Raw genomic sequence first — 25423 nt, forward strand, 5'->3', positions numbered from 1 at the left:
TTGAACAACAATATGTAGCAGCGATAACGAATGTTCAGTTCATTCCCAGAATCTCACCTTTCCATCATAATACTTCTCCCTCTTGTCAGTGAGCACAGACCGAATGACGTTTCCAGAGTATTCAATGACCATCTCTCCAGCATCAATGGTTTTCTTGCAGAACAGACCTCGACCATGAATGGGAGACCTGCAGACGGATACAGTTTTTAAACTCTTTTTCTTAATTTTAATCAAAACTTTTCTTTAATTTCTTGAGCTGGAAGTGTTCAGTTTATTCTGACAAACAATAAATTGAAAAAGAAAGAGAATGAAAGTGAATAAACTTAATCATGGGTGTAGGGAAACATGCCTAATGCTCTCATGTGGACCTTTGATCTGCTGAGGCCCTGTTGTTTTTTTTCATTATTAACACTTTCCATCTGTGTGAGGACGTTATCAGGATGGAGACGCCGGGATGTCTCCCCGTGTCATCTCTTAGGAGGGAGAACAACACTCTCTCTCATAAAACCACCAGAGGGAATCAGTTTGAATTAATTTACGATGGTAAACCCCTGTACGAACTCTCTTTGACCTAACAAACCGGAACATTCCTTTCACACAGGTCAAACGAAGGAAACATATGAAGCTACTTCTCCTTTAAAACCTCAACCAAAGGAACCGGGATTGTTTGTGATAAAATTGTTTGTGATATAATGTCTTTCTAATTGTAATTAGGTAACACGTCTGATGGACCGATCGTGCTATCTGTCCCTCAAACGTGTTCTTCTTCTCCCTACTTTCCAATACACACACTAGAGAAAAGGACGGTGGAAAACCCCCTTTCTCTACCTCCTCTCTTTGAAGAGATTAACGACACATCTGGCTCAGTCTTATCTTTGGTACATTCCAAACAAATGGTCAGAGTTTCCTCTAGACTTCAGAAGCATTTCTAATTAACCATTAAATCAGAGTCTCACCTGTTTAATTCTTACAATTTGAAATCCAGTAAAATAAGCTCATCAAACTGAACCAATTCCTAAGTTTCTGTGATGAACATGGACTGAGATCCTGCTTAATGCTCACTGGTGTCTGGTGTTTGGTGGAGTCACAGTGCCATCTAGTGGTAAGTTATGGTTAACTGGATTAGACTGTCGGAGATCTTTTTAGTTTTCTAACGTGTTTATAAACTACAATTTAAAAGTCTGTAAATTGTTTTTCTTCACAAGCCTTAAGCTAACACTAGAAGGAACATGTATAAGCGACCAGTTTCATCAGTCCTACGTTGTTTTCAAGTGTATTCTTATGTTCTGATCCAGTGTTGATTTCATTTAAGTGTTCAATGATTTTAATCAGATCATATTGTCTTATTGTTTCACAAAAGTCCATCTGCTTTTGCCATGGTAAAGTTCTGAGAAAGGCTAAGCGCGATTTCGAAGCGTTAACTTGATAGTTGGAATTAATCAAGTTTAAAGGTGTGGAATTAAAACATCCACACTAGGAGTGTGGTTAGTACGCCCCTTGGCTCCGCCTGCAAGCCAGGATTATTAAAGCCAAGGGACAGAACTCCCTCGCTCTCTCCTCTCCTCTTCGTTCTCTTTCTCTTCTTTGCTAAATTTTTCAACACTTTACTTTGCTTCTTTTTGTAACAAGCTCCTAGGTATAAAAATCTCCGTACAATCGACCACGTGCGATAATCTTTAAGAGCTTTTATTTTTGTTAGACGTTAATAGAAGTAAGTTCCGTCCTTATTATTTTTGTTAAGTATCACTATTTTATTCAGTGGAACAGAATTCAGTTTAATTATTCTTGTATTGAGAAACAACTGAGGAAACGCCAGGCCAGCGTCATCCTTTCGTTATCCTCGTCAGGAAAGTTAAATATCAGTTGAATTAGAGTTAAAAGTCACCACTCAGAGTGTGAAGATAAACAACAGTCTTTTTTAAGACTAAAACGCCAAGCAAAACGCGCAGTGTCACTGCCTGTTTCAAGGACTTTGTGCCAAGCTGAAGTTACTCTGCCCTCTACGCTCACGAGCGGTACCATCCCGCTGGGCAGCGAACCGGACCATCCTCTGCTGAGCGCTGGACCAGCTGATCTCTCTCCGACACCTGGACGAGAGAGAGTCGCCTGCGGTGAGGTCGAACCGGACCATCCTCTGCTGAGCGCTGGATCAGCCGATCTCTCTCCGACACCTGGACGAGAGAGAGCCGCCTGCTGTGAAGTCGGATCGACCGCATCTTCCCTCCTTCTTCGGGACCCGCAGCTACCGCGAGCCAGCAATCCCTCAGACGAAATCCGGCAGAAAGATCGAAGCGAAAGGCTTCTCCACTCTTCAGACGAAGTAGGCTAAGCATCTTGCACACGTTTCACTAAACGTTCATGAGTTGGTGTTCTTTTAATTCCTAATTCATAATAATCTTTTCACAAGACAAGTCCGGTTAGGGTCTCGTTAGTATCAAAATTACTCTCGTAACATTTGAATGCTGCCAGACTCACGACTTTACCATCGCTCATCCACCTTAAATAATCCTGTCACTTTAACCATATAGTCTTCACATTTCTGTTTGTTTTATTGTTGTCTGAATCATCATTTCATTTATTCACCTTGATTTATTTAGTAAATAAACATATTTAACCGTACGTCGTTGTCTGTGCTTACTTGCTTTGATGTGGAGAATCGAGGAAACTGTATAAAGAAGTCACTAATTCAGCTATGAGACTAACTAAATTGATTTAAATTGATACAAGTTAACCTTGTTTAGTCGGATTTGATTAATTACCTCCGGATTATTCAAATAGACAAAACATCGGAGGTGGTGCCCCATTAACGAGTGTTTTATTAATCTTCAGTGATTAATACCTTGCCTTTAATACAGTGTATCTCCTACATGGGCAACCACAGCAGTCGACAGATCTCATCATTAAAAACAACCAAGGTAATTGCGAAGAAAGAAATTCAATGGCCAACTTTTCATTATCCTAAATGATTTGTAAATGACAGTGATCTAACCTGTAGACTCCGACAGTTTCCTTCGAGGTGGCCTTGAGCTGTCTGAATCTCACAGTCAGTGGAAGCTCCATGGAGGCACGCCTGCAACATCGGCATGAAAAAAAAAGAAGAAATGTTATGGTTTCTTTATAACAAAAGAAGAAGATAAGGTAAGAGATGCACAGATCGACCGGCCAGGGACCGGAATCAGCCAGTTCTAGGCATGACAAGCTAGTCAGTGAAGCAGCACAAAAAATATATTTACTGTGAATAAATAAAAGGGATTTTGTGTGAGCTGTAACTGACCTGGCAGTCCTGAGCTGCCCTTCATCATCATCGTCTTCTTGCGGCCTGTACTCAGGAGGCTGGCGGTGTTTCGAGGCCAGGAAATTGAACATGTCAAAAACAGACCTCCTGGAGGGCAAACAGATGGAAAAGACAGCAGTGAGAAACACACAAGATCCTCAACAGGTACAGTTACAAGTTCAATTATAACCAACCCAACACCCTATGGAGGTGTGTGTGTGTGTGTGTGTGTGTGTGTGTGTGTGTGTGTGTGTGTGTGTGTGTGTGTGTGTGGGTCCCTTCCTAACCTGTGGCTGATCTCTGCCCGGGCTGTTCCGTGGGGGTTGATGGGAGGTTCATCGGTTTCCTCTGGTTTGTGGAAGCGGAAACGGTAGCTCCGACAGTGTCTGGAGCCGTAAAGCTGCTCCAGCAGGAAGACCACCGCCTCGTGGACGATTCCCAGCATCCTCAATCCGTTCACACCTGGGTGGAGCAAAGAAACACTGTGAATCATCTGTATTGTCCATTCAAAAGATCAAGATAAACAATATTAAACAAATTCTAAAAATACAACAACATATCTATTCTTCTTTGTTTCCTTGATGTGGTCAGAATGAGGGCTCACCTTCAAAAGAGAGCTCTTTGAGTCGTGCATTGGAGCGAGCTTCCTGCACCTTGTCAGTCAGAGATTTCCAAGCCTCTGTAGAAGAACAGACAGACAGTTCAGTAATTATGAAGACTGGATCTTAAATGTTTTCACAGACATATGTTCTAATTACACTGATTTATTAGCTCTGTCAAGAATTATTGAATGCAGTCAGTAAATCTGGTGCATTTTGTTCAAACGGCAATGATTTCAGTCACAAATTACACCTATATAAACCTTAAGAACACGTGTTGTATGACCTTCTGCATAAGGCTAATTGGCACAGGCACATAAATAAAACAAAGGAGGTCGTTTTCTCTCACCTTCAATACTCTCACAGCGGATGTGAAAGCCGTCCTCGCTGCAGATTTCAAAGATGATGCCCTTCCTGGGTTTGCTATCCAAGCCGGTGTCTCTGCTGTTGCCATCCTGGTCGGGTGGTGACGTCACAGGAAGAGAGCCCACTCCCCCAGCTGCAGATGCTTTGTCTTTCCCCACTATTTTCCCCGATAAAACAGGACCTTCAGATGTTTTCTTCTTCCCAAGGATGCTGGAAAAGATTTGAGGCAAGCATTAGAACTCCATCATAAGGTCAATATGAAAATGGGCACCTAGCATGGAGGACTCCTCACCTCTTGTTGGTTGCCTTGTCGGTGGGCTTGCCAGTGTCCATGGGTTCAGGGGAGCTCAGCTCTCTGAAACTGCGAGGAAAGAAGATGAGAGAGGTTCAAAATATATTTATGCAAAGTACTTTGCGAACGCTTTTGGAGTCGGACGATTTTAGATCGCTTCCAAAATCTACGTTTCAGGCATGGAAATTACAGTATTTAATGTCCTCCTACTTTAAAGGGGCAATATGTAAGAATTGTCCACCTGTTGAATCCATACTCCAAGCCAACAGGGGGCAGCATATCACCAGAGTCAGTAAATATCTTTGCAACAATAATAATTACATTTTTGTTTAAATGGTGCAAATGGAGAAATCACAGGCTATTTCAATGCTGGCTATAATGTAGAAGGCATTTAAAATAAAATAAAAAAGATTGTGTGAGATCATTTATGTCTCTGCATCTGAACCAGATTTTACTATACTGCACAGCAACTAAAAACATACTTTTGTACTTCAATTTATTATAGAGAAACATCTAGAATAAATAATACAGTATACACTCACAATCCTCAATGCATTTGAGAGGCCTATTGCTAATTATTTGCATGTATTCATGTTAAAAATAATCAACAGAAAACACAATATCAATAAACCTCAAGCAAATTAAGTGTCTCATCGTCTTACCTTGGGTTTGGTCGTCCTGCTGGGTTGCCGTGATGCTCCTCTGCCTGAGACGCCTTGAGCTTCTTCCCGCTGCTCAAGTCCGTACTCTGCCTGCTCCTCTTCGTTTTCTGTTTGCCTTTTTCTGCAGCTGCTGTGGTGGCGTTGGACGGCCGCTGTTCTGATGATCTGGAAACGGGAGTCGTTCGACTGCTCTGGGAGTGTGCGGCGGTATGGGTGAACACCCCAACAACACGTCCCTTGGCGGGGTTTAGAGGGTTGGCTGCGGCGGCAGTTAAAGTAACAGTGGTGTTTGGAGCGGAGTCCACAGTATGGGCTCTGTTAATGGCCTGAGACTGATGCTGTAAGTGGACATTACTGCCTTCTGTGTCTCCTTGCTGGCTGACAGCCATGCTGATAGTCTGTTGGGAGGGCAGGACGCAGATGCTGCTAGCTATAGATGTCTGCACAGAGGAGCCGAGCTGTGACATCAGAGGGGCTCCTCCTGCTGACTGAAGGACCATTGGCTGATCTGACAGGCCTAAACCATGTGGACTGGCTTTAAACAGGAGGTTGCTAATCGACCCTGTGATCTCAGTAGAGCTGAGGACAGGCGTGGAGAGGGAGACTGATCCTGGTGCAAGAAGGCCAGTAGCAGTACAAGTTGGCACGGACACAACATTCAACACTGACTGGCTGGGGTTGAGACCAGAGACTGTGCAAGGAAGAAGGTGCGCAGACGAGTCATGACTCAGGATACCAGGCTGGGCAGTACCAGAAATCCTCTGCTGAAGGAGAGTAGTAGGATCCAAGTACATAACACCTCCTGGTTTTGGTCTCTTGATAATGTTTGGGACCTTGCGCTGAGAAGAGGAGAGAGTGCTTAACTCAACAAGGCCTCCAGGTTGGCCAGGGATGCTCGCAGTAATCTGAGGGGAAGATAGGTTGATGAGGGTCATGTTGGGAGGGCCCACTTCAGACGGGGCCAGGGTGGGCTGGCTGCGGGAGCGGGCCAACTTTTTGCCTTTTCTTGGCTGAAGACGAGAGATGGGCCTCTTTTTGCCGTGAGCCGAGGCGAGTATAGTCGGGGAAGAAGTGAGGGAGGAGGGACTGGACACAATGGCGACACTGTGACCCAGCTCGTGAGGTCGACCAGCCTCTGAGACCAGAATTTGGGGCTGGTCGTGGGGCTGAGAGGGCAACCCGATGAGAAGCCCTGAGGTGGTGCTGGGGATTCCTGTCTGGAAGCCGGTCTGTGTGGTTCCTGTGAACGTGTGAATCTGGGAAGGGTGAGGCATGGTGCCCAGGACTTTGCCGCCAGCAGGAAATATTGGCTGGGCTGTGGATAACCCAGTACTTAACCCAGTGGTAAGAGTCATAGAGCTCAGCACAGCTTGAGAGCTAGTATCCATCACTCCTGTGGCACTAATTTTTTGGGTGACACCGTTAGGGACTGTCTGTAGGACATAGAGAGGCTGGAACTGCTGGTTGACCACGATGAGCTTGTCAGGGCCTGGTTTGATGACTGCTGGGCTCGAAACCTGAGCCTGGGATGGTCCTGGGCCAGGAACTGGACTGGGGCTGCCTGCAGCTGCAGCAGATGCTGGGAGGTACTTCTGAGGCAGGGAGGGAGAACTTGGCATACCAGGGGTACCAGAACTCCTGGGAACATCCTGGTTACCTGGAGGTTCAACCACTTGGCCGATAGCAGGGCTGGGAATGAACTGCTCAGGAGTCATGTGACCTTCTGTGACCTGCGTGTCCCTGTTTCCCAAAGCTGTAGCATCATGCTGATTCTCTGATGGCGACACGCCTGGCCCCGCTCTTTTCTTGTCCCCGCTCTTCTCTCCAGTGATCGTCTCTGGGTCCGAGGTCAAGCCCAGCATGGTGCGGTCTGAGGTATCGGAGATAAGACTCCCAGCAGTGTGGTTCTGACTGGTGCTGACAGTCGGGCTGCGTGTGGTCAGGACAGAGAGGTCAGACGGCAGCTCCAAAGGAAGATATGGCTCCTCTACAGATATGGAGCTATTCACACTGCTCTCCACTACTCCTCCACTCTCAGCACTTGGCAGCGGCTGGGAAAAGTCATCAAACAGAATGTCTTTACGGCGGTTGACATCCACATAGCCCTCATCGAGGAGTAGCTCCGAGGAGGACGGCTCCGACTGCTGACCCAGAGCCTGCATTGACATGGAAGGTGTGTTGAGGACAAACTCCATGATGTCTGATGGCAAAATGTTCCCACAGTCATCACTGTTGTTGTTGTCCGAGTCTGATTTAAGCAGGTCCGTGCTGAGCGACAGCTGGGCCTCGAGAGGATCCTGACCCTGACTCTGTGGCTGGGACTTGACCCCGCCTCCTAAAGGAAGACAGTTTTCTTTCTGGTTCTTTCTTCCTTCGCGCGTGTTGCCGCTCACTGCTCCACCACTGCTGTCAGCCTCCTTGCTGGAGTCGTGGGAATCGGGTTTCTCCGTGTGCCTTTCTCTGCCCCTTCTCTTGGGATTGCTCTTATGCGGGGTGGAAGAGGAGGTGGCTGTAGTGGTTGTGGTGCTGGTGGTGCAGATGCTGGTGTCACTCTCTGAGCCGTCATCAACGCCATCAAGCTGGCCGATTCGCTGCTTGCCTAAAGTCCTGTTGTACATAAAAAGACAATGTGTCAGATTACAAAATACGTTTTAGTCCATTATTTTATTAGATCAAATAATTGTTGACATGGCATCATCTTTACAATATGCCTTTATTTTTAAATCGGCCTGGAACATTTGTGCCACTTTGTCTGTTCAAGCACAGCTCCTCCAAAATATTCAAACAGAGCTAGCAACAGACAGGTAATGGCAAGCAGCCAAGAACACTAGTCGACGAGTCGAGAGACAAACAGACTATCTCACTCAGCAGTCTGCTAACTAAGCTTTCACTTAGGTAAGCTTTTTCACAATTTTTGGCTGAAAAAATGTGCATACAGGCTGAAATTCAACCACAGTGTTTAGAGATGCGGTGCCTTAAAACAGCAGTGAGCAACAAAATGTATGAATAATACCTGTAAGTTGTTGAGCGATGAGTAAAGGAAGTGTTACCTGCTAAAATAATTTATGCAATGTGAAATGTCATAGGCTTAAAGGTGCAATATGTAATATTTGGCAACCTCTTGAATTCATATGCCAAACAAATAGGGGGGCAGCATATCACCAGAGTAACTGCTGATAGTTAGCTCAGTTAGCCGTGCAGCTAGCAGTCTGGGCTGGAAGCTCAGAGTGGTGTGATGAGAAAGGACGGGAGGGGGTTAGCTTGTTATCATGCTAACTTCCATAGACGCTGTATCTCTGCAACACAATACACAGATGTCTTTGACATCATGTCACAATTGTTTCTTCTTCACATTCTGTTTAATAAGTTAAGTAAAAAAAGTTTTTTAATTTTAAGTACAATTCTTACATACTGCTCCTTTAAAAGGGGCATTACGTTAACTGAAATTATCAACAGAATGTGATTGAATAGCAGTTTTGACATTACGATGTCTATGTATTCTGTTGCATAGATATCTACTGAAGCTGACCTCGGCCCATCCTGGACCAAGGCTCCTGTACAAGCAGTGTAACACTAACACTCCCCTGGTCCCCGAGGTCCCAGTATGAACCATTAGCTGCACAGCTAACTAAGCTAACTAACTAAGCGCAGCTACATTTAGTGGTTACTCTGGTGATATGCTGCCCCCCATTTGTTTTGAGTATGAATTTGACAGGTGGCCAATTGTTACATACGGCTCCTTTAAGCTTCTAATAGTGACTAGCAAAACTGAGCCAAATTTCATACTTTTGCCATGTTTTATGTGTGTTTGGGGAGTTAACCGGTTACAATTATTTATGTGTTGTTTTGTGTCATAAAGAAATGGCAGCTGCTTCTGTTACTGTGTTAAATGGGCATATGATTTCATCTCGTATCGATCACAGGCTCCTGAAGTGAAACAAATTGTGGCAGTCTTTGTGATATCGGTTGATATTGTATCACTGTCCAAAGAATCAATAACATGTTGTATTGTGATGAAACCCTTTATAATTGTGTGTACTTACAAAGCACTCAGCATGTCCTCTTCAGCTTTTCCCTGAGCCCTCTGCTGTTGCTGCTCCTCATCTTTTAGAAAGCGTTGGAGCTGGGATCCTCTCCCCAGACACTGGTCTATCCCTTCTATTGACGGTAGGCCATCACCAGGGTTAATTATTGTTCGGGTGAAGTTGTAGTAGTAAGGGTCTTTACCCCTCTGTTTCATTCCACTGTCTTCATCCTCTCCACTGTCCCCTGACGAAGAGGTGGTGCTCATATCATCTGCTCCATCCACCTGCCCCTCAGCTGATTTCTTGCGGCCACCAGTCCTCCTCTTAACCACGGCGCCAGCTCCATCCCCGCTGCCGTAAAAGGGGAGGTCCTCTTCACCGTACGAGCGAACCCCATAGAAAGGTGTGAGGCCAAAAAACATGTTGGAGCGTGCGCGGGCACTGCGTCGAGGGTAACGCCGCTTGGCTGACCCCGATCCGTCGCTGTCATCCTCGTGATGTTTATCATCCAAGCCTCTGTCGTGGTCGTCTTCTGGGCCATCGCCCTCATCCTCAGTGCCTTGGGTGAGGAGGCTGCGGTGGTCTCGGAGCTCGCTGCGTGAGTGCTCCTTGCGCAAATCGTCTTCCTCTGTCTGCGTCTGTGTGTCAGATTCAGAGCTGTCGCTGCTGCTGGCAGAGGGTGAGGAGAAGAGAGCGGAGCGTGCAGAGCGTCGGGTCCCCTGGCCGGCAGGAGAGATGGTGGAGGTAGTGGTCGTGGGACAGGAGGAAGAAATGCCAACGACAGTGCTGGTCCCATTAGGATCAGTCTTGATATCAGTCTTTAGCGGAGCTACAGTCGGGGGTTTAGCTGATCTCTTTTTCTCTCTGGAGGACAATGGCAGCTGGTTAGTTGCTGGTTTGGTGTGAGACTGGGAAGAGGTCTTCACTCCTTTCTCTTGAGCTAAACCACCCTGCTGCAGCTGCTGCAAGTTGTCCAGGCTGGAGCTGTTCTTCCTATCAGGACAAGAGTAATTTTCTCTGCTCTTTGAGGAAGACCTGTCCCCTCCTTGGATCTCAAGCTTCTCCCCCTGAGCCTTCCCGTGAGATTTGGTGCTGTTTCCGAGCACTGGAGCTTTGCTATTGCTGCTGTTGTGAGAGGTGGGGTTTGTAGAGTGTGTGTTGGAGCTGCCTGTAGCTTTCGTATTATTGTTTAGAAGGGGGATTTTGTTGCTGCTGTTGCTGTTTTGGAGGCTTTTCTCTCGTTCACGGTCTTTGGACACCTCTCTGCTGCCTCCCGTCTTAACTTTGGGGTGTTTGTCTTTGGCAGCTGAGGCTGCAGCTGGGGAGGCCAGGTGCATGGAGCCTCTCTTCACAGCCTCATCTTCTGCTGGTGTCCTTGACGGCCACAGAGGCTTCATTGCTGCTGCCGTGGCTGGACCTGATGAGTAATCATTTGATTTCCGTACATTGGACTTCTGAAATGAAGACTGCGGGGAGCCAGATTTCCCAACAACAGAGTCCTTATGGAGTGAAGCTGGCATTACATTTCCAGTGCCACTACTACTCTCCTTCCCTGAGCTGGCCTTGTCCTTAGACTGGGTGCTGTTAGAAGTTGGGGTGGACCGATGACGGGGCAACAGACTCGCAGAGACATCCTGGTCTTTGCCTCCGTGTTTCCCCTGCTTGTCTGTCTGCTTGGTGCTGCCGCCTCTCTGCTGACCTGTGAGAACAGCAGTGCCCACAGGAGGGGAGGATTGGCCTGAGCCTGCAGGTGCCAGTCTGGGGCTCTTACTGTCCCCTCCAGCCTGTTTGGACTGACTGCTAGGGTTGCTATCTTTCCCTGAGCCAGAGTCTTTGTTTTTCTCTGTGCTTCTATAACTGGAGTCTCTCGAGGGAGGTCTACCCTTGTCGGAGTCTCTGCTAGACAGTCTGTCTTTACCTTGGCCTGAGTCTTTTCCTGTTTCCCTGCTATATTGTCGATGCTTCTCAGAGTCCTTTAGCCCTGCATCTCGACTGAGTGACCGAGCTTTGTCAATATTCTTATAGCTGGGATCTCTAGAGGATGATTTGCTCTTATCCGTCTCTCTGTTACTTGACTCTCTGCTTGTCTGCCTCCCCTTCTCAGAGTCTCTGTTCACTTGTCTCCCCTTTTCTGAATCTCTTAACGGATCTCTACTCATGGGCCTTCCCCTCTCAAATTCTTTCAGACCTGAGTCTTTACTCAGCGGTCTCCTCTTTTCTGGCTCTTTGGCTGGTATTTCACCCTTGTCTGAGTCTTTTTGCCCGAGTTCTCTGGATGATCTATTCTTATCAGAGTCCTTTGAGGCTTGGTCTTGAATTGAGACTCTCCCCTTGTCCCCATCTCTCAACCCTTGGTCTCTGGATGGCTGCTGTCTATTTCTGTCTGTGGAGAACAGTCGACCTCTTTCATCATCTCTCTGGACTGGACTCTTTGAGTCTTTGCTGGGGTGTTTAGACTTCTCTGGGTCTCTGGCAGGGGAAGGGATGAGGGGAGGGGGTGAGGTAATGGGGCGTGACAAAATCTGAGGTGGGGAAGTCACACCTCTCTGTCTGTTCAGCTGGTGGGAAGGAGGGGAGAGGGAAGGGGAGCTGTGACGACGGGAGTCAATATTCCGCATGCCCGGGTTCACCAGGGAGTCTCCTACTGTCACAATCTCATGGCTTTGGGGCTGAGAGGTACCTCCTATAAAAAAAAGACACAGAAAATGAAATGCTGACAATTGAAAAGTATTTCTATACATAAATATCAAAATAATTCATAATTCTACAGCCAAGTTGGAATGCATATTTGTACCTGGGGAGGGCATGGGTCTGGGGCCGAGCGAGCGCTGGCAGGGGGGGTAACTGGGGTGTCGGTTCCTGGTGTAAACCCTGAGCTTTGGGGTGTTGGCAGGGGAAAGGGTGTCAGAGCGCCTTGGGGATTCGAATGGATCAGGAAACTCTAGATATTAAAAAAAAAGGAGAAATTGACACAAATCATGGTTTAGTTTAACACAAATGTCACATTGAAAGCTAAACTATAGACGGTCACTATAGGTTACCTGTTATGGGAGGTGGGCTGTGTGCTATCGTGCGATTCTCCTCAGGAGCCATCATGTTTTTCAGGTCAGACTCGACCACTGGAGGGTGACAAACTAGGATCCTACAGGTATACACACAGCGCTTTCGAGCATCTAGAGTACTCCAGTAAACCCTTGAACACCTGGAGGGAAGAGATTTTATTTAGTTTGGCACAATGAACTTACCTCAAGCAGTTAGCTGTAGTTTCATTGAAGAAACAACAGCAATGGTGGAATTTGAAATACCACGAGAAGACTCAGATAAATGAGGTTAAAAAAAGAAAGACAAAACTTACTGGTATCCCACAGGGAAGAGTTTGCGTTTGCAGTCTGAGAGTTCAGTCAGTATCCCCAAACAATCGATGGTCATGGAGCCTGCAATGATGGGGTTAAAATCAGCATTCAAGAGACACTTGCAGTAAGTCAAGGAACTGTATGTATATCTACCAACACATACCAGAAGTCAACCTACCTATCATCATGTGGACATTTTCAGGCTCCAGTCCTGCCAGCCACTTTCTCCTGAGACTGATTCCCTCCAGGTCCACCAGAATCCTGCGGGTCACCTCAAACCCAGACACCACCTACAGAAAAAACAAAAATAGGAAAAGTGAAGAGAAAATTAAAACGTCATAGTCCAAGCCTGGTATGGTTTCATAAATAGGAAGATTTTCATACTTCTCCCTTGATGAGGTCCCTGTGCTTTGGACAATAGACCTTCTTGTCCTCCAGGAAGACACAGTGGCACTGGCGGGCGCACATGAAGTGGTAGTTGCTGGTGCAAGAGGTGAGGCAGCAGCCGACGGTGGCCCCAGGCTTTTGACACTTCTCACAGCGCTGAATAAAAGGCGACACGACAGCTTGTAAATGTCTGTCCAACAAATGTACACTGAAACTAGAGTGGGAACTTGTGATGGACAAGTGTCTTACCAGCTGTTTTCCCCTGAGCACAGCCATGTGAACATTCTTCAGAGAGCCGTCATCGTCCTCGAACACCTCGGCGGACCACAGGGCGCAGTTCACGTGGGTCCACTCGTTCTGACCGATGTACAACAGCCTGCCCCCCTCCTGAAACAAACATGCATGTTAGATGTGAAACAAAGACATTTTAATGTGCGTTAGAGACAGTCCAAGCAGATTTCTGACTCACATTAGTGTTCTCGTCTCCATACTTCAGACACAGAACACATTGCCTGTTATCACTAACGCCTGGCGGAGGAGGGAGCTCTGGGCTGTCTTCACGATCTGAAACGAAGACATCATCAAATAAAGTGGCAAGATGTGCAAAAATATGAAGTACTTGTGGATATATTTGCAGTTCCCTCACCAGGTAGCAGTGGTGGTGGTGGGGGCAGAGATGGAGGGAGAGGAGGAGGGGAGGCTGGAGTATCTGGTTCACCGGGGGTCTTGGGCCGGGGAGCTGGGATGATCTTCTTCATGAGGTGGGGGTGCTCAGCGCGGGAAAGCTCCTGTCTCTCCTGCCACTGGGCGTAGTTGTGGTCCAGGGATGGAGGCAGCACGGCATTCGGGAGGAGCCCACTGCTGGAGAACAACGACATACAGAGACGGCACTTTTAACTAACATCCTATTAGTAGTAACAATGATTGGGTAAAATGAGAAGCTCTGATTCTTTGATTGTAAAAGCCTCAGTGTGAACAATGGAGCAAAACTAAAAAGCTAAAAAGTCATTATGTGGTTTTACAAGGACGTGAAAAAGACTCTATTCAGGTTTTCATGTGTGTGGTGGAGATTGTTTTTACATCAGAACACCTGTCATGGTGTTATGCTCCTCCAAGACAGCTTCAGTGCCACAGAGCTGAGATTTCCCCAAATAAAACTGTGATTATCGATCTCCACGAGGTGAAGAAACAATGTTGAAAGAAATTTTACCTTTTAAAAAGTGCGATATGTAAGAAGTGGCCACCTGTCAAATGCATCCTCAAAACAAACATTGGCCAGCATATCACCAGGATTAACCGCTGACTGCTGCAGACTGTAGTTGCCAGGTAGCAGAATGAAACCAACTGAGCACCCCTCGTCTCAACCCCCCCCCCCCCCTAAATTGGAGGCCAGCCAATACTTGATTTTTTGAGGGGCCAATGCCAAAACGGTTATAGGGAAGAATAAAAAATTCTGACATCCGCCAGTACACACACATTTTTTAAAATGATCTTATCTTACTTAAAATCTAGTTATGGAACACTTCAGAAACAGTAAACTTCACTGGAATTTATAATTATAAATCACCCCAAGCATCTTTTTCTGCATTATCATCTATAAAAAAATAAAGTTTCATATCTGAAAAAAAATATACAGATACTGATATATCCGTGATAGGCAAATATCAGCCAACCGATACATCGGTGGGACTCTCCCTACGGTGGCTGCTGAAAACGTGAAAAACGCGAAAGGCACTCTCTAGAGCCAGTGTTTGGTTTGTCCTTTTCAGGCCACTGTAGAAACAAGGTGGACTCTGCAGAAGAGGACCCGCTCCCTCTGTAGATACAAAAGGCTCATTCTGAGGTAGCAAAAACACAACGATTCCTACTATCAGGTGACTATACGCAAATGAAAAACATAACTGAGAGTATTATATTCCATTTCTGCCTCTAAATCCTGCACACTGCACCTTTAATCTCTCAACACGATCACACAGATTACATTCTCTACTATGAGCTTCTCAGGTTTTTTTCCGAAGAAAAATTCCTCCGGGTCGTAAATGAGAAATGACACCAGTAATAAATAATCACATCCAAGGAGCTTTGCCAAGTTAAGTTTTGCCAAGTCAAGCCAGGCTGTGGAACTGGTGTGATGTGAAGCGTCATACTTAATATTCCAGCACAGGCATTAAACAGGCATCAAAGAAATGATGGATCCACAGGATCCACTGGATGGATCATTGGTTTCCTGGACTGGAGCACTGATACATAGCGCAATAGGCGAAACTGACAAGTAAACCACAATTAGACCACAAATATGCATGAAAGAGCCTTTAAGTGAAATGTGACACTGTTACGGTTTGCCTCCCACAACGTCTGGAGGAGAGGCTGAATAAATGGTCTGGGAAAGCTGAGAGCTAAATATAAGAGGGAGAGCGGAGTGAGAGAATCAGTGAGAGTGTGAATAAGCAGTAAAACCAAGCCATTCATTTATGTGAAGTGAAACATTCAGAAAAATGTGTATGAGGTTTGAGCTGTTCCTTCTTCGTAAACAGCATCAATAATTCAACATAATCATTTCATTATTAATCACTGATGTAAAGGCATGTGTTCTAATCAACAACCGCTGTTCTCCATAAGTTTCAGGTAGCTGCTCACACGCAAAGAAAAGCTAAGAGGAGTTGATTTCATTGCATTCTCTAGTCAGTAAAGATAACACACATACAGTAAAGTTAATCTTAATAATCACATCAATCACTGATATTATATAGAGTGCATGGGCTTCCTATCATCTATTATCCACTTGCAGTACATCCACCACTAAACTGTCCAGCGGGCTCATTAAATCAGACAAACTGTGGAATCAATGTCATTACTGCAGCTTTAAATCTTGACTGGGACATTTAATCACAGTCATTGTCCCTGGTGAAAGAAAACCACTTCATTGATCTACTCCGCTCAGTCACAAATGTCTTAAGCTGTTAAAAGGGCTTCTTTCAGTGTTAAGAAAATGTTTAAGTTGTGATTCCCAAACAATAAAGTGGCAGTAATATGAAACCCTGATGTTTCCCTTTGCCTGTTATTTGCACCAATTTCACTCAGAGGTTGTTAGTACAGTCAGCCCAGACATTTTATAAATATTAGTTCACTGCTTTCTGGTTCCCTCAGATGATGGCACAGCCTGTCCCAGAGTGACCACAACTTACTCCTCATTTCAATAATTACAGACCCGAACTTCTTGAAAACTGCAGTTTCTTCTCTGAGCTCACATTACAGGAGTATTACATATCGAATTTTCTTCTCTGTAATTACAAACTTACACTACAAGTTTAGAAGATATCTGCACATCACACACTTCACAATTATTAAGTCTGAGAGCTCTGCCTGCTCGGGGGGCCATGAATAAGTATTGACTTTCAGACTTTATTCACATCAGTGTGAGTTTTCATTTTAACTTCTTGTCCAGTACTTTCGCCAGATGTTCTTTCAAATCTTTAAATAACAACACGATTGCCACAGTAAGCACATAAATCTAGCTAATTTTCAAAGAACATTTTCAAATAATTACATCATAACGCTGTTAAAGTGATCTAGAACCAGCTGGTGAAGATGAATTATGTCTTACGTAACCGTAATGAGTAACTCAGAACATTTGGATTTTGGACACTCAACACTATGTAATAGGTACAACTGCTTGTATTGATTACGGTGCGATAGACACTCACTTGGCAGAGACGTTTTGCCTTTCCCAGAACCTGGACTCTTTCACTTTGAACCACGGGAAGATTCGATCCATTTGCTGAAAGAGAAAGCATTCAATGAAGTTTGCACATCAGCCTGTAAGAGCACTTGCACAGACCTGCATTTGGGGCAAGAACGAGGGGCTCTAGCTTGATGTTACCTTGATCAAGACACTTAACCTATGCCCGCCACAGGGGAATCCCAATTGGAAGATTAAATAAATATGTTTATGGGCATGTGGAAAAATCTGTGTCAGAAAATAATATGTACTGTAATTTTGTTGCCGATCTGAGTATCTTACCCGAATGAAAAAAGACTTGACCATGCTGTTGGCTTTCCTGCTCTCGGGCTGGCCACCGTCACCGTTGATGGCCGTCTGAATGATTCGCACAATGTCATCGCTGAACTCCAGCTGGCAGAGAAATGATGAAGAGACGCACACATGCAGAGAGTAATTGTCACAACAGTGAAGTGTTGATGAATATCGGTGGAAAGGTCATTACAGAAGCTGTCGATGCTGATTTATAAATTGTGCAGCTCAGGCTTGACCACAGTCAAGACGAGGAAACACACAATATTGAAATCGATAATAAATGCTTTCAAGCTATGATAGTGTGATGGCGTCTGAATCAACCCACACTATTCAGACTTTGCATCAAATCATTTGGCAAACACAGTTTGTCGTGTTTAGAAAATGTTCACTAGTGGTTAGCAGAGCTGGTTATGGCCACTAACTTCCCGAATCACTGGATTCTGATCCACAGTCAAGTCCCCCATCTGAGCTGGTTCCATCCAACTGATTTGGGTAGGGATATTTCAGTTATAATACTAATTTTGCTTGGATATGAAAATGATTCTGGGTCAAACTAATGCTGTAAACTGTACAAGGAAACTTCTAACCCTGTTAATTATTAAAAATATTAATGTTTACATTAAGAACTAAATTAAATGTTTCAGAGATTTGTGGTTAAATCTGAGGAATTAATAGGATATCATTATTGTTATGTTAATAGGATACAAATGTATTTTTGCAAGTAGTTGGAGAGTTTGCAAGAGTTTGCTTGCAACTCTTGGTCATGAAATAGATGTGCCAACTATTTTCTGTTCAGTATGTAATAATTAAAAATGCGGTAGTGAAAGAAAAAGAAAGCAATGACAGATGTATGTATTTCAACAAAGGAAAATGAGAAAACATAGAAACTTTGCCATTTTAAACAACCTTGTTGGCATTCAATTATAGATTTCTGAGTTTACAAGGTGCACTTGAATGCACCATAAGGTGCCGTGTGGGAAACTCTGACACAGACAGACATCAGAGGACAGCAGTGCGTCTGTAAATGACACCAAAATGTGGTAGAAGCGTTCAGCATAGTTTTTAGTCATCTGACTGTTTTGATACACACATCTAGCTGCCAGTGTGGCAGACGGCCTTCAGAGACTAACTCGCCAAACAGAAAATCATTTGGTGCATGGCGGTTGTTAATTTCGGACCCAAGGCATATATTAAAAGATCAATCTCTGTATTTTATAGATCGATATTAAATCATTCAAATGAAAATCGATTTGAATGAGCTTTCATCGATCCCTCCCACCTTGTACAGTAAATATAAACACACATCAACTGCTTCTGAATACAGTATAGCGAACAACACACTTCTCATGTGGTCTCTTGAAAGTTCAAAAGACATCATATTTACCACTGAATTGTAGCGCCCTTGATCCATCTTTTTCTCAACAGACTCCAGGTCTGGAGGGGAGTCACTGGGAGTTGTGGGGGTGACTTCCGTCAGGACTGGAGGATCTGGGCCCTCCGGGGAGCGACGGGATGGAAGACTCTCCTCTGTCTCAGGATTCAGCTCTGGAGGCTTCACCGCCTGCGCCAAAACCAGAGTTCAGTTGTGGTTTGTATTCATGCGTGCAGCACCATGATAAAGTAAGGTACACCAAATAATCTCATAATTTCAAACTTTGAAGATAATGATGTTTCACCTATATTTCTACAATATGGCAAATAATCACACAGAAGAAGAGGCAGTGGTATGTGTAACCAACCTGTCTGTAGCGTAACAGGTGCGAGGATGTGCGTGAGTTGAGCAGTGCAGTGAGGACGTGACGAACGCAGCCCTGAAGCTCCCTCTCCAGCGCCGTCCTCCACTCAGCCGGATGGCGTTCGGTACATTTAGTACACGTGTAGGCGACGCTCTCCGGCAGCTTTGATAGCAGCTCGTACATTTCATCTGGATGACAGGCGAGAGATGACAGGTCATTATTGCTCCCATTATTAAAGTTTATCGTCTTTCAGCCTCTCATCAACATGACAGCACTCATAGGACGAGCCTGTCAGTCAGCCGCACAGACACTGACAACTGACGAGGGGCACACAACAAGTGCTGCTGAAGACTAAATACTGTAGTGTTCTACTTGTGAAGAACATGCAGTAATATTGTGTTTGTTTTGTTCTGCTCTGTATTTTAAATGATATTTGAGGTCATACAATATCAAAAAATCTGAGATGCTGTTGGATTAAAAAAACTGTATATCCACTCCCACTGTTTCTGCTCCAGGAGAACCCCATCCCAGTTGTACCACTCAGGAATCAAACTGGGGCTGGACAATGTGGTCTTAAGATAATTTGGGGATACTTTTAGGCTATATCGCAACACACAACATATATTTAAATATCTTGATATTCTGAATGAATGTTAGAACTGGGAATCAAAGTCAAATATCAGGATAAGTTTGACAAAATACCTCAATGTTGATATTGTGACAATATTGACTATTGGTATATATATAATAATCAGTTATGTGGATATAATAGCTAAGTGGGTAAAAGCAAGTATCAGAACAAGCAGCACAGTCTGATAAGCTCAGAAGATTAATCTTTACTGTAATGCAGCCTTTAAAACCCAGAAAGGATAACACTTATGTCATATCCATATATGCAATATATATAGTCTCATATAATGATGATGATATATATCATATATATATATTGCCCAGCCGTAGTGGGAATTGTTTTCTTCCCGTTTGAGTCACCTCACTAAAAGATTTGGAAAAGCGGTCATATTTTTCACCTGGCAACAAAGAGGTTTATCTTGTGGAGTTACTGCAAATACTTAAACCGTTTTAATATGATCCTCTACCTGGCTTATTTGGGGGCCTACTGACCTGTCAGATTCTCACACTTAGCGTGAACCCAGTGGTTGCAACGGCCACACTCCATCATCTTGCTGTCATAGTCGTCATCATCATAGCACTTATCACAAAGTGGGCAGAAGTTTCCTGAGAGAGAAGAGATGGTAACAGGTTCAGTGAGCTGAGAGCACTCAAATAAATATCGCTAGGAATAAAATGTTGTCCTTGCTCAAGTTACTCAAGTCTTTTAGGAACCACTGAGGTTGTTCATTTTTCATTTTACAACACAGCCTTGCACAATGTAAAACTGTACATATACTTGACACTTACCTTTAGCAAATAGTTTGGCACAGTCATGACACATGGAGAAGTCATGTGACCACTGGGCATCCCAGGACTTCCCAGGTTTAGTGGCTCCACAACTCTTACAGCGCACACACTTGGTGCAAATCTGAAAAGACAGAACACACAAAACAAGTTGGTGACCACATGACAGAAACTTGCGAGCAGTTGTGTAAAAAGTAGGAATGGTGTGAAAGTGAGTAAAATGCTTTCATAGACGCTGCCTGCGAGAGGTCGCATGAATGTAAGTAGCACAATCGTGAGAAGCAGGACAAATGTGTGAACAGAAGGAGAGGGAGGAGGAAAAAAAATGTGTGAGCGTAATGTTAAAAGTTTGGTCGGGAACTGGTGGAACGGTTACAGTTATATAAAGGTGAGACGATGGAGAGGAGTCTAAAGGAAGAGTAGTGTGCATCCGTACCCAGACTCTCTTCTTCTTGGTGGGTCTGTTGGGGTGGTTGGGACCCAGGCACTCCGGGTGATAGCTGTTACGGCACTTATCGCACTCTAGCAGCTGCTGCTACAGAGACAGAGGCCAAAAGTGAGGTTAGATCATTTAAAAATCAAATGAGGGTACATTACGTTTTTAATGCCCAACAAACAACACGGTTTTGTTCAAAGCAAATTAGATACAAATACTGTATGTCACCTTGTTTTGACCTGAAGTGTAAGTTCAGGTCATAAAACAAGTATTCAGTGGAAAAACTGAATATTTTGTGCACGTAACCACAGTCACTGTTCATGTTGAAGGTGCATTAAAGGTTAACTGTGGAGTCTTATTAGTAGCACTATGGAGCAGTATTTTTTAAACACTGGTCTCCTTTTTTGTTTGTTGTTTACTCATCTGCATGCACGGGATGTGACACACGTTTCTGTTTCACACTATTCCACTGAACTACAGATGGCGGTAATGTGTAAAGGAAAACAGAAAAAGGAGAGGATGGCTTGCAAATGTTTGAGGGGAAAGAAATGGTCTTTGCATACATTTTCGCTTGACCTCAAAGATGCAGTTACATGTATGAAAATGTTTGATGAGCAATACTGACTAAATAATAAACTTTGTTCGTTGACATATACACTTCACAGGGTTCCTTTTCGTAGGAGTTCAGATTGTGTTAGATATGATGTATCAGCTGCGGTTTGAAATTCCAGTTGCCTCAGTAGGAGCTGAGATTTCAGGCTCTCAAGGCCATGCTCTGCTGTGGAAGAAGACAGTGCCAGAAACCTGCTGCTGCTTGAGGCGGTTCTTTGGTCAAGAATAAAAGCAATTTCTTTCTAGTTGCAAGAAATCCTCTTTTTTTTTCCTTTTTTTTTTAAATTCACATAATCTGTGGCCTGTTTTTAATCACCGATAACCACCAGATCTATAAAACTCATTAACATATACGACCAGGACCAAACAATCCAACTAGCGCGGATCAAAAATGTTTATACATAATTCTACAGTGACAACCATACAAGGCTCACACCATGCACATTTCACACAGGCCTTGATTTAAATATTAAAATCATGGCAGGACTCCAAGAAGCTGATTAAGTTCTGTCTGCTGGCAAGGGTAGCAAGCTTCTTTCTAGGGAGGATTCTCCAGCCTTTACACACTGTCACTCTGCACTAAGCTTCTTTTGTGCGCAGCTTTAAAATGAACAGAACTGTACTGAATGGCTTACTTTAGTTTTCTGATGCTGGCGGCCACAGGCTTGGCAGAATCTGCATCTTCGACAACACCAGTTCTCAAACTGCTCCTGGAGAGGGCGCTCTGATTCCCCCAGGCAAAAGAGATGGAATGGTTCACAGCATACCTGGCAGAAGACAAACTGTAGACAGAGAGAGACCGAACACGAAAACAAGGTGAGACCGTTTGAATAAGAGAGAAAAGCACAAGGAACGTTTTCAAGACAACGACCGTTTCTTTACCTCGACATTTCCACTGCTTGCACATAAGAAGCAGAGCACCCTGGGTGTGACAGGCACGGAGGTGAGCAGGCTGAGGCCGCCAGCCTCCCACACCTTCTCGACATCATGGTCCCTCTTGAAATCCACTCTGATACGATGCACTCCGTCGCAGGGGGCTCTGGGCTTCATCGGACCCCTAGTCGAGGGAGTGCTTAGCCAGTTTAAAGTACTGCTGCTGGGGGGTTTAGCGGTGAGCGGCTTCTCGTGTTCATCAGATAAGAGGAGAGTGACAGAGGAGGGTGAATATCAGAAATTATAACTTGTTTATATAGTAAGCATCACAAGTTTCAGTGACAACGTCTTACCTTGTCTTTTGGTCTCTGTTTAGGAGAAGGAGGAACAGCGCGAGATTGTGGCTTCTTCAACTGTTTTGATTCAACTGTCAAAAAAGAGACAGGACGTGGCGTTAAGTATAAACTACATATCATGATGACATTTATACACAAAAGTGCGACCAGCTTTTTCTTACCTGTATCTGAAATGGTTGTTGAATTCTGCTGTTGCTGTGATGAGTGCTGCTGGGTCTTCTTCTTGGTCTCGCTCAGAGGAATCTTGGGTGAAGCATCTTTTTTTGACGGCGCCTGACTAGCTGGAGGCCGTTGCTGCTGCTGCTGTGAAGGTTGATGAGATTGCGTGGACTGGGAGGGGGAATTCTGGGCTGAAGATGACGGGGAGGAAGATGACGAGGATGAAGAAGAAGACGAAGAGGATGAAGAGGAGGATGAGGAGGAGGAGGATGTTGGTACAGACTGCTGTGGCTTGTGTCCCTTCTTACTGGTGACACTGCTCGTGACGGAGAGCTGTTTGGTGTCTGGTGTCAGTGCTGGAGACTGAGTCTGGGCTGTGACTGTGCCGGGGGCCTGAGGGGGTTCGACTGGGGCGGGGGAAGATGCGAGGGCTGGAGATGATTGCTTTGACGATGGCTGCTGTCTCAATTTCTCCTCTCCCAACTTGAGCGGAGGAGTTTCACTCTTTTTGCGAGGAGGCTCCTCCTTCAGTGGTGCAGGAGAGGGTTTCGGGCCCGACTCTAAAATCGGCCCTTTTACCGGATTGAGACCCTCCTTCTTCTCAGACAACCTGTTCTTTTTCTTGTCTTTCTTGCCTTTGCCTTGCTTCTGAAGAAACATCTTTGAGGGCATCCACTGCAAATTCTGACACTTCCTCATCCTGTGGACACAACACAAAATGTAGTTTCTTCATACTTCCAATCAAAATGAATGTTAAAAATGAAGTGTTATTCAAGGCTTACTTAAGAATAACAATAATGTATTATGAAACAGCTAATCGGCTAAGACTTACTTGCAGCATTGCTTTTTAATGTTCCGTCCTCCAAATTTTGGCTTGTCGAGACAGTTGGTACACACGCCACAATCTTCTGGAACTTGGCAGCCTGAGCATTGGCCACAGCGTCGAGACCGACGGCCCTTCTTGGGAGGAGCTTCTTGAACGGCTTTTTGCCGCGTCTCCCGTGGCTTTATGGGGGGGGACTGAGGCTCTGCCTCCTCTGAGCCTGCTACCGATGACTTATCTGTAAGAGGACATAGACAGATGTTATCGTTGCTGACGCATAGTAGGACAGAATTTACGCTACTCAACGGGGAAAAGCACAACAAAGTAGGGTAAGTAAGTGCTTTTCATATTGTTGCAAAACAAACTTGTGCATTTCAAATTTACAATATTGGTAAGAAAAAACAGATTTGGTCAATCATCTTACAAATGTTAACATTAGATAAAGGTTGTTTTGTATTTTTTAAAACAGTGACATTGGCTCTATCTTTGATTTTCAATAATCTCATCCAGAACACACAAAATATGTATTTTGCATTTTAATAAGGGATGCACCGTTATATTAGTATGTCATATTGGCCGCTAAAGGCTTTAAAATAAGTATCAGCATACTTTCTGCTGTTATGACAAGATGCTTTATGACACAGTACAGTTCTGTGCATTTTTAAAACCATTGTATTTCTGCATCTGCCACAATAAGAGTAAGCATAATAATATGTTATTTCACTACAGGAGAGACACGAAGCTCTCTGTAATTAAATAAAAAAGGGAAAAAAAAAACACATATATTGCAAAACAGCATCAGATATCAAGAAAAATCCAGTAACGTGCATCCCTCATTGTATCGCTATCACACATTATGTTATGCAAGATCAGGAGTGTGTCTAAAAGACAGATTTTCTTAGATTTAACAAACAGACAAATGTGGGAATCATATAACAGAGCTATTGATATGTCACTAACATCAGGTCCTCCAGATTCACAAGAATTCACATGTTACAAAATGGCATGAAAGCAGCCAAAATAACAGGAACAGGGCAGCCAAACTCTGCTCCTTCCATCACCACTTCACTGTGTACTTGTGCTCTCATTGATGACTGGATTTCTCTGCTCTTGTGATTAGTCTGTCATCGCTGCATGCTGCAGAACTTTTTTGGGCCTCAAACAGATGTTGTGTCATAAATAAAAAACACTCAAGGAAAGCTCTGGAAGTCAATCAGAGTGATTTATAGAGAAACTCTAAACACACACATGCGTACTGTCAGACTTATGCTGAGCAGTGGTGCTATTATGAATAGGGAAGTCTTAAGTTATGCGAGTCAAGTGGCCTGATAATCCTGATAATGTGGAGTTTAATGCTCGGGCTGTGGACTATTATTCATGATATTAACATCTCCACATAGGCTAGTCAATAAATGTTAACAGCCAGGTTGTAGTCCACTTGCAGGTCAACTGAGAGGTGGGTTGTTGTTGTTGGTTGGGAGTGTGCCTCACCATCGTTCCCCATGGAAGATAGGATCTTCTCTCTCTCCTCCCAGGGCAAGGCACTAAGTGTGGGCATGTCGTCAGGGAACACTGCCCGATTACGGCCAAGAGCCACAGCTGCACGACGACACACATGCTTGATGCGAGGACCACGGACTGAGGTCTCTGACGAGTCGCTCTCTTGACCCTGCTCAAAAGCACAAATCACCACAAAAAGTGAAGTCGATATTTAAAGAGCACGTTTCATAATCATAACAAACACACAGACAGACATACACTAGCACATTCTAATGTCTGTACAGGGTTAATTTAATTTGTTGAATGTTTTACAAAACAAAATAAAACTCTTCTATCTGTTGATAATGACGAGGATGATTAGGTGACAGAGGAGGAAGGAGGGGTACTGTCAATCCTCGAGGCTTGATGAGCTCAACTGGGACAGGGAGTTTTTCTTGAAAATGTGCAATGACTGTAATAATCACATCTTTAAATTAAAAGTAGAGGAACAGGGGAATATATTCTGTTACAATACTTTCAAA

At 44.4% G+C, this 25423-nt stretch overlaps 1 protein-coding gene across 3 annotated transcripts in view; it reads right to left on the reverse strand.

Moving 5' to 3' along the window:
• Positions 1-25423, reverse strand: part of kmt2a (lysine (K)-specific methyltransferase 2A) — a 46064-nt gene that overhangs the window by 5014 nt on the left and 15627 nt on the right. For 2 of the 3 annotated variants that reach the window (XM_084350703.1, XM_084350702.1), the window contains exons 4-33: positions 24894-25071; positions 23412-23640; positions 22582-23279; positions 22418-22491; positions 22074-22310; positions 21827-21973; positions 20580-20678; positions 20147-20267; positions 19850-19963; positions 18731-18915; positions 18376-18552; positions 16980-17090; positions 16663-16736; positions 13605-13819; positions 13428-13522; positions 13208-13345; positions 12956-13114; positions 12750-12861; positions 12574-12652; positions 12260-12420; positions 12013-12159; positions 9237-11901; positions 5194-7800; positions 4532-4600; positions 4223-4449; positions 3879-3953; positions 3562-3736; positions 3275-3382; positions 2990-3070; positions 58-187 (exon numbers count right to left, since the gene is read on the reverse strand). In XM_084350703.1, coding sequence (XP_084206829.1) covers positions 58-187; positions 2990-3070; positions 3275-3382; positions 3562-3736; positions 3879-3953; positions 4223-4449; positions 4532-4600; positions 5194-7800; positions 9237-11901; positions 12013-12159; positions 12260-12420; positions 12574-12652; positions 12750-12861; positions 12956-13114; positions 13208-13345; positions 13428-13522; positions 13605-13819; positions 16663-16736; positions 16980-17090; positions 18376-18552; positions 18731-18915; positions 19850-19963; positions 20147-20267; positions 20580-20678; positions 21827-21973; positions 22074-22310; positions 22418-22491; positions 22582-23279; positions 23412-23640; positions 24894-25071 — 9687 coding nt within the window. The remainder of the gene's footprint in view (positions 1-57; positions 188-2989; positions 3071-3274; positions 3383-3561; positions 3737-3878; positions 3954-4222; positions 4450-4531; positions 4601-5193; positions 7801-9236; positions 11902-12012; positions 12160-12259; positions 12421-12573; positions 12653-12749; positions 12862-12955; positions 13115-13207; positions 13346-13427; positions 13523-13604; positions 13820-16662; positions 16737-16979; positions 17091-18375; positions 18553-18730; positions 18916-19849; positions 19964-20146; positions 20268-20579; positions 20679-21826; positions 21974-22073; positions 22311-22417; positions 22492-22581; positions 23280-23411; positions 23641-24893; positions 25072-25423) is intronic. The other variant, XM_084350704.1, reaches the window with a different exon arrangement.

The sequence above is a fragment of the Pagrus pagrus genome (genome assembly GCF_965226575.1).
Source record: "Pagrus pagrus genome assembly, chromosome: 4".
NCBI classification, from domain to species: domain Eukaryota; kingdom Metazoa; phylum Chordata; class Actinopteri; order Spariformes; family Sparidae; genus Pagrus; species Pagrus pagrus.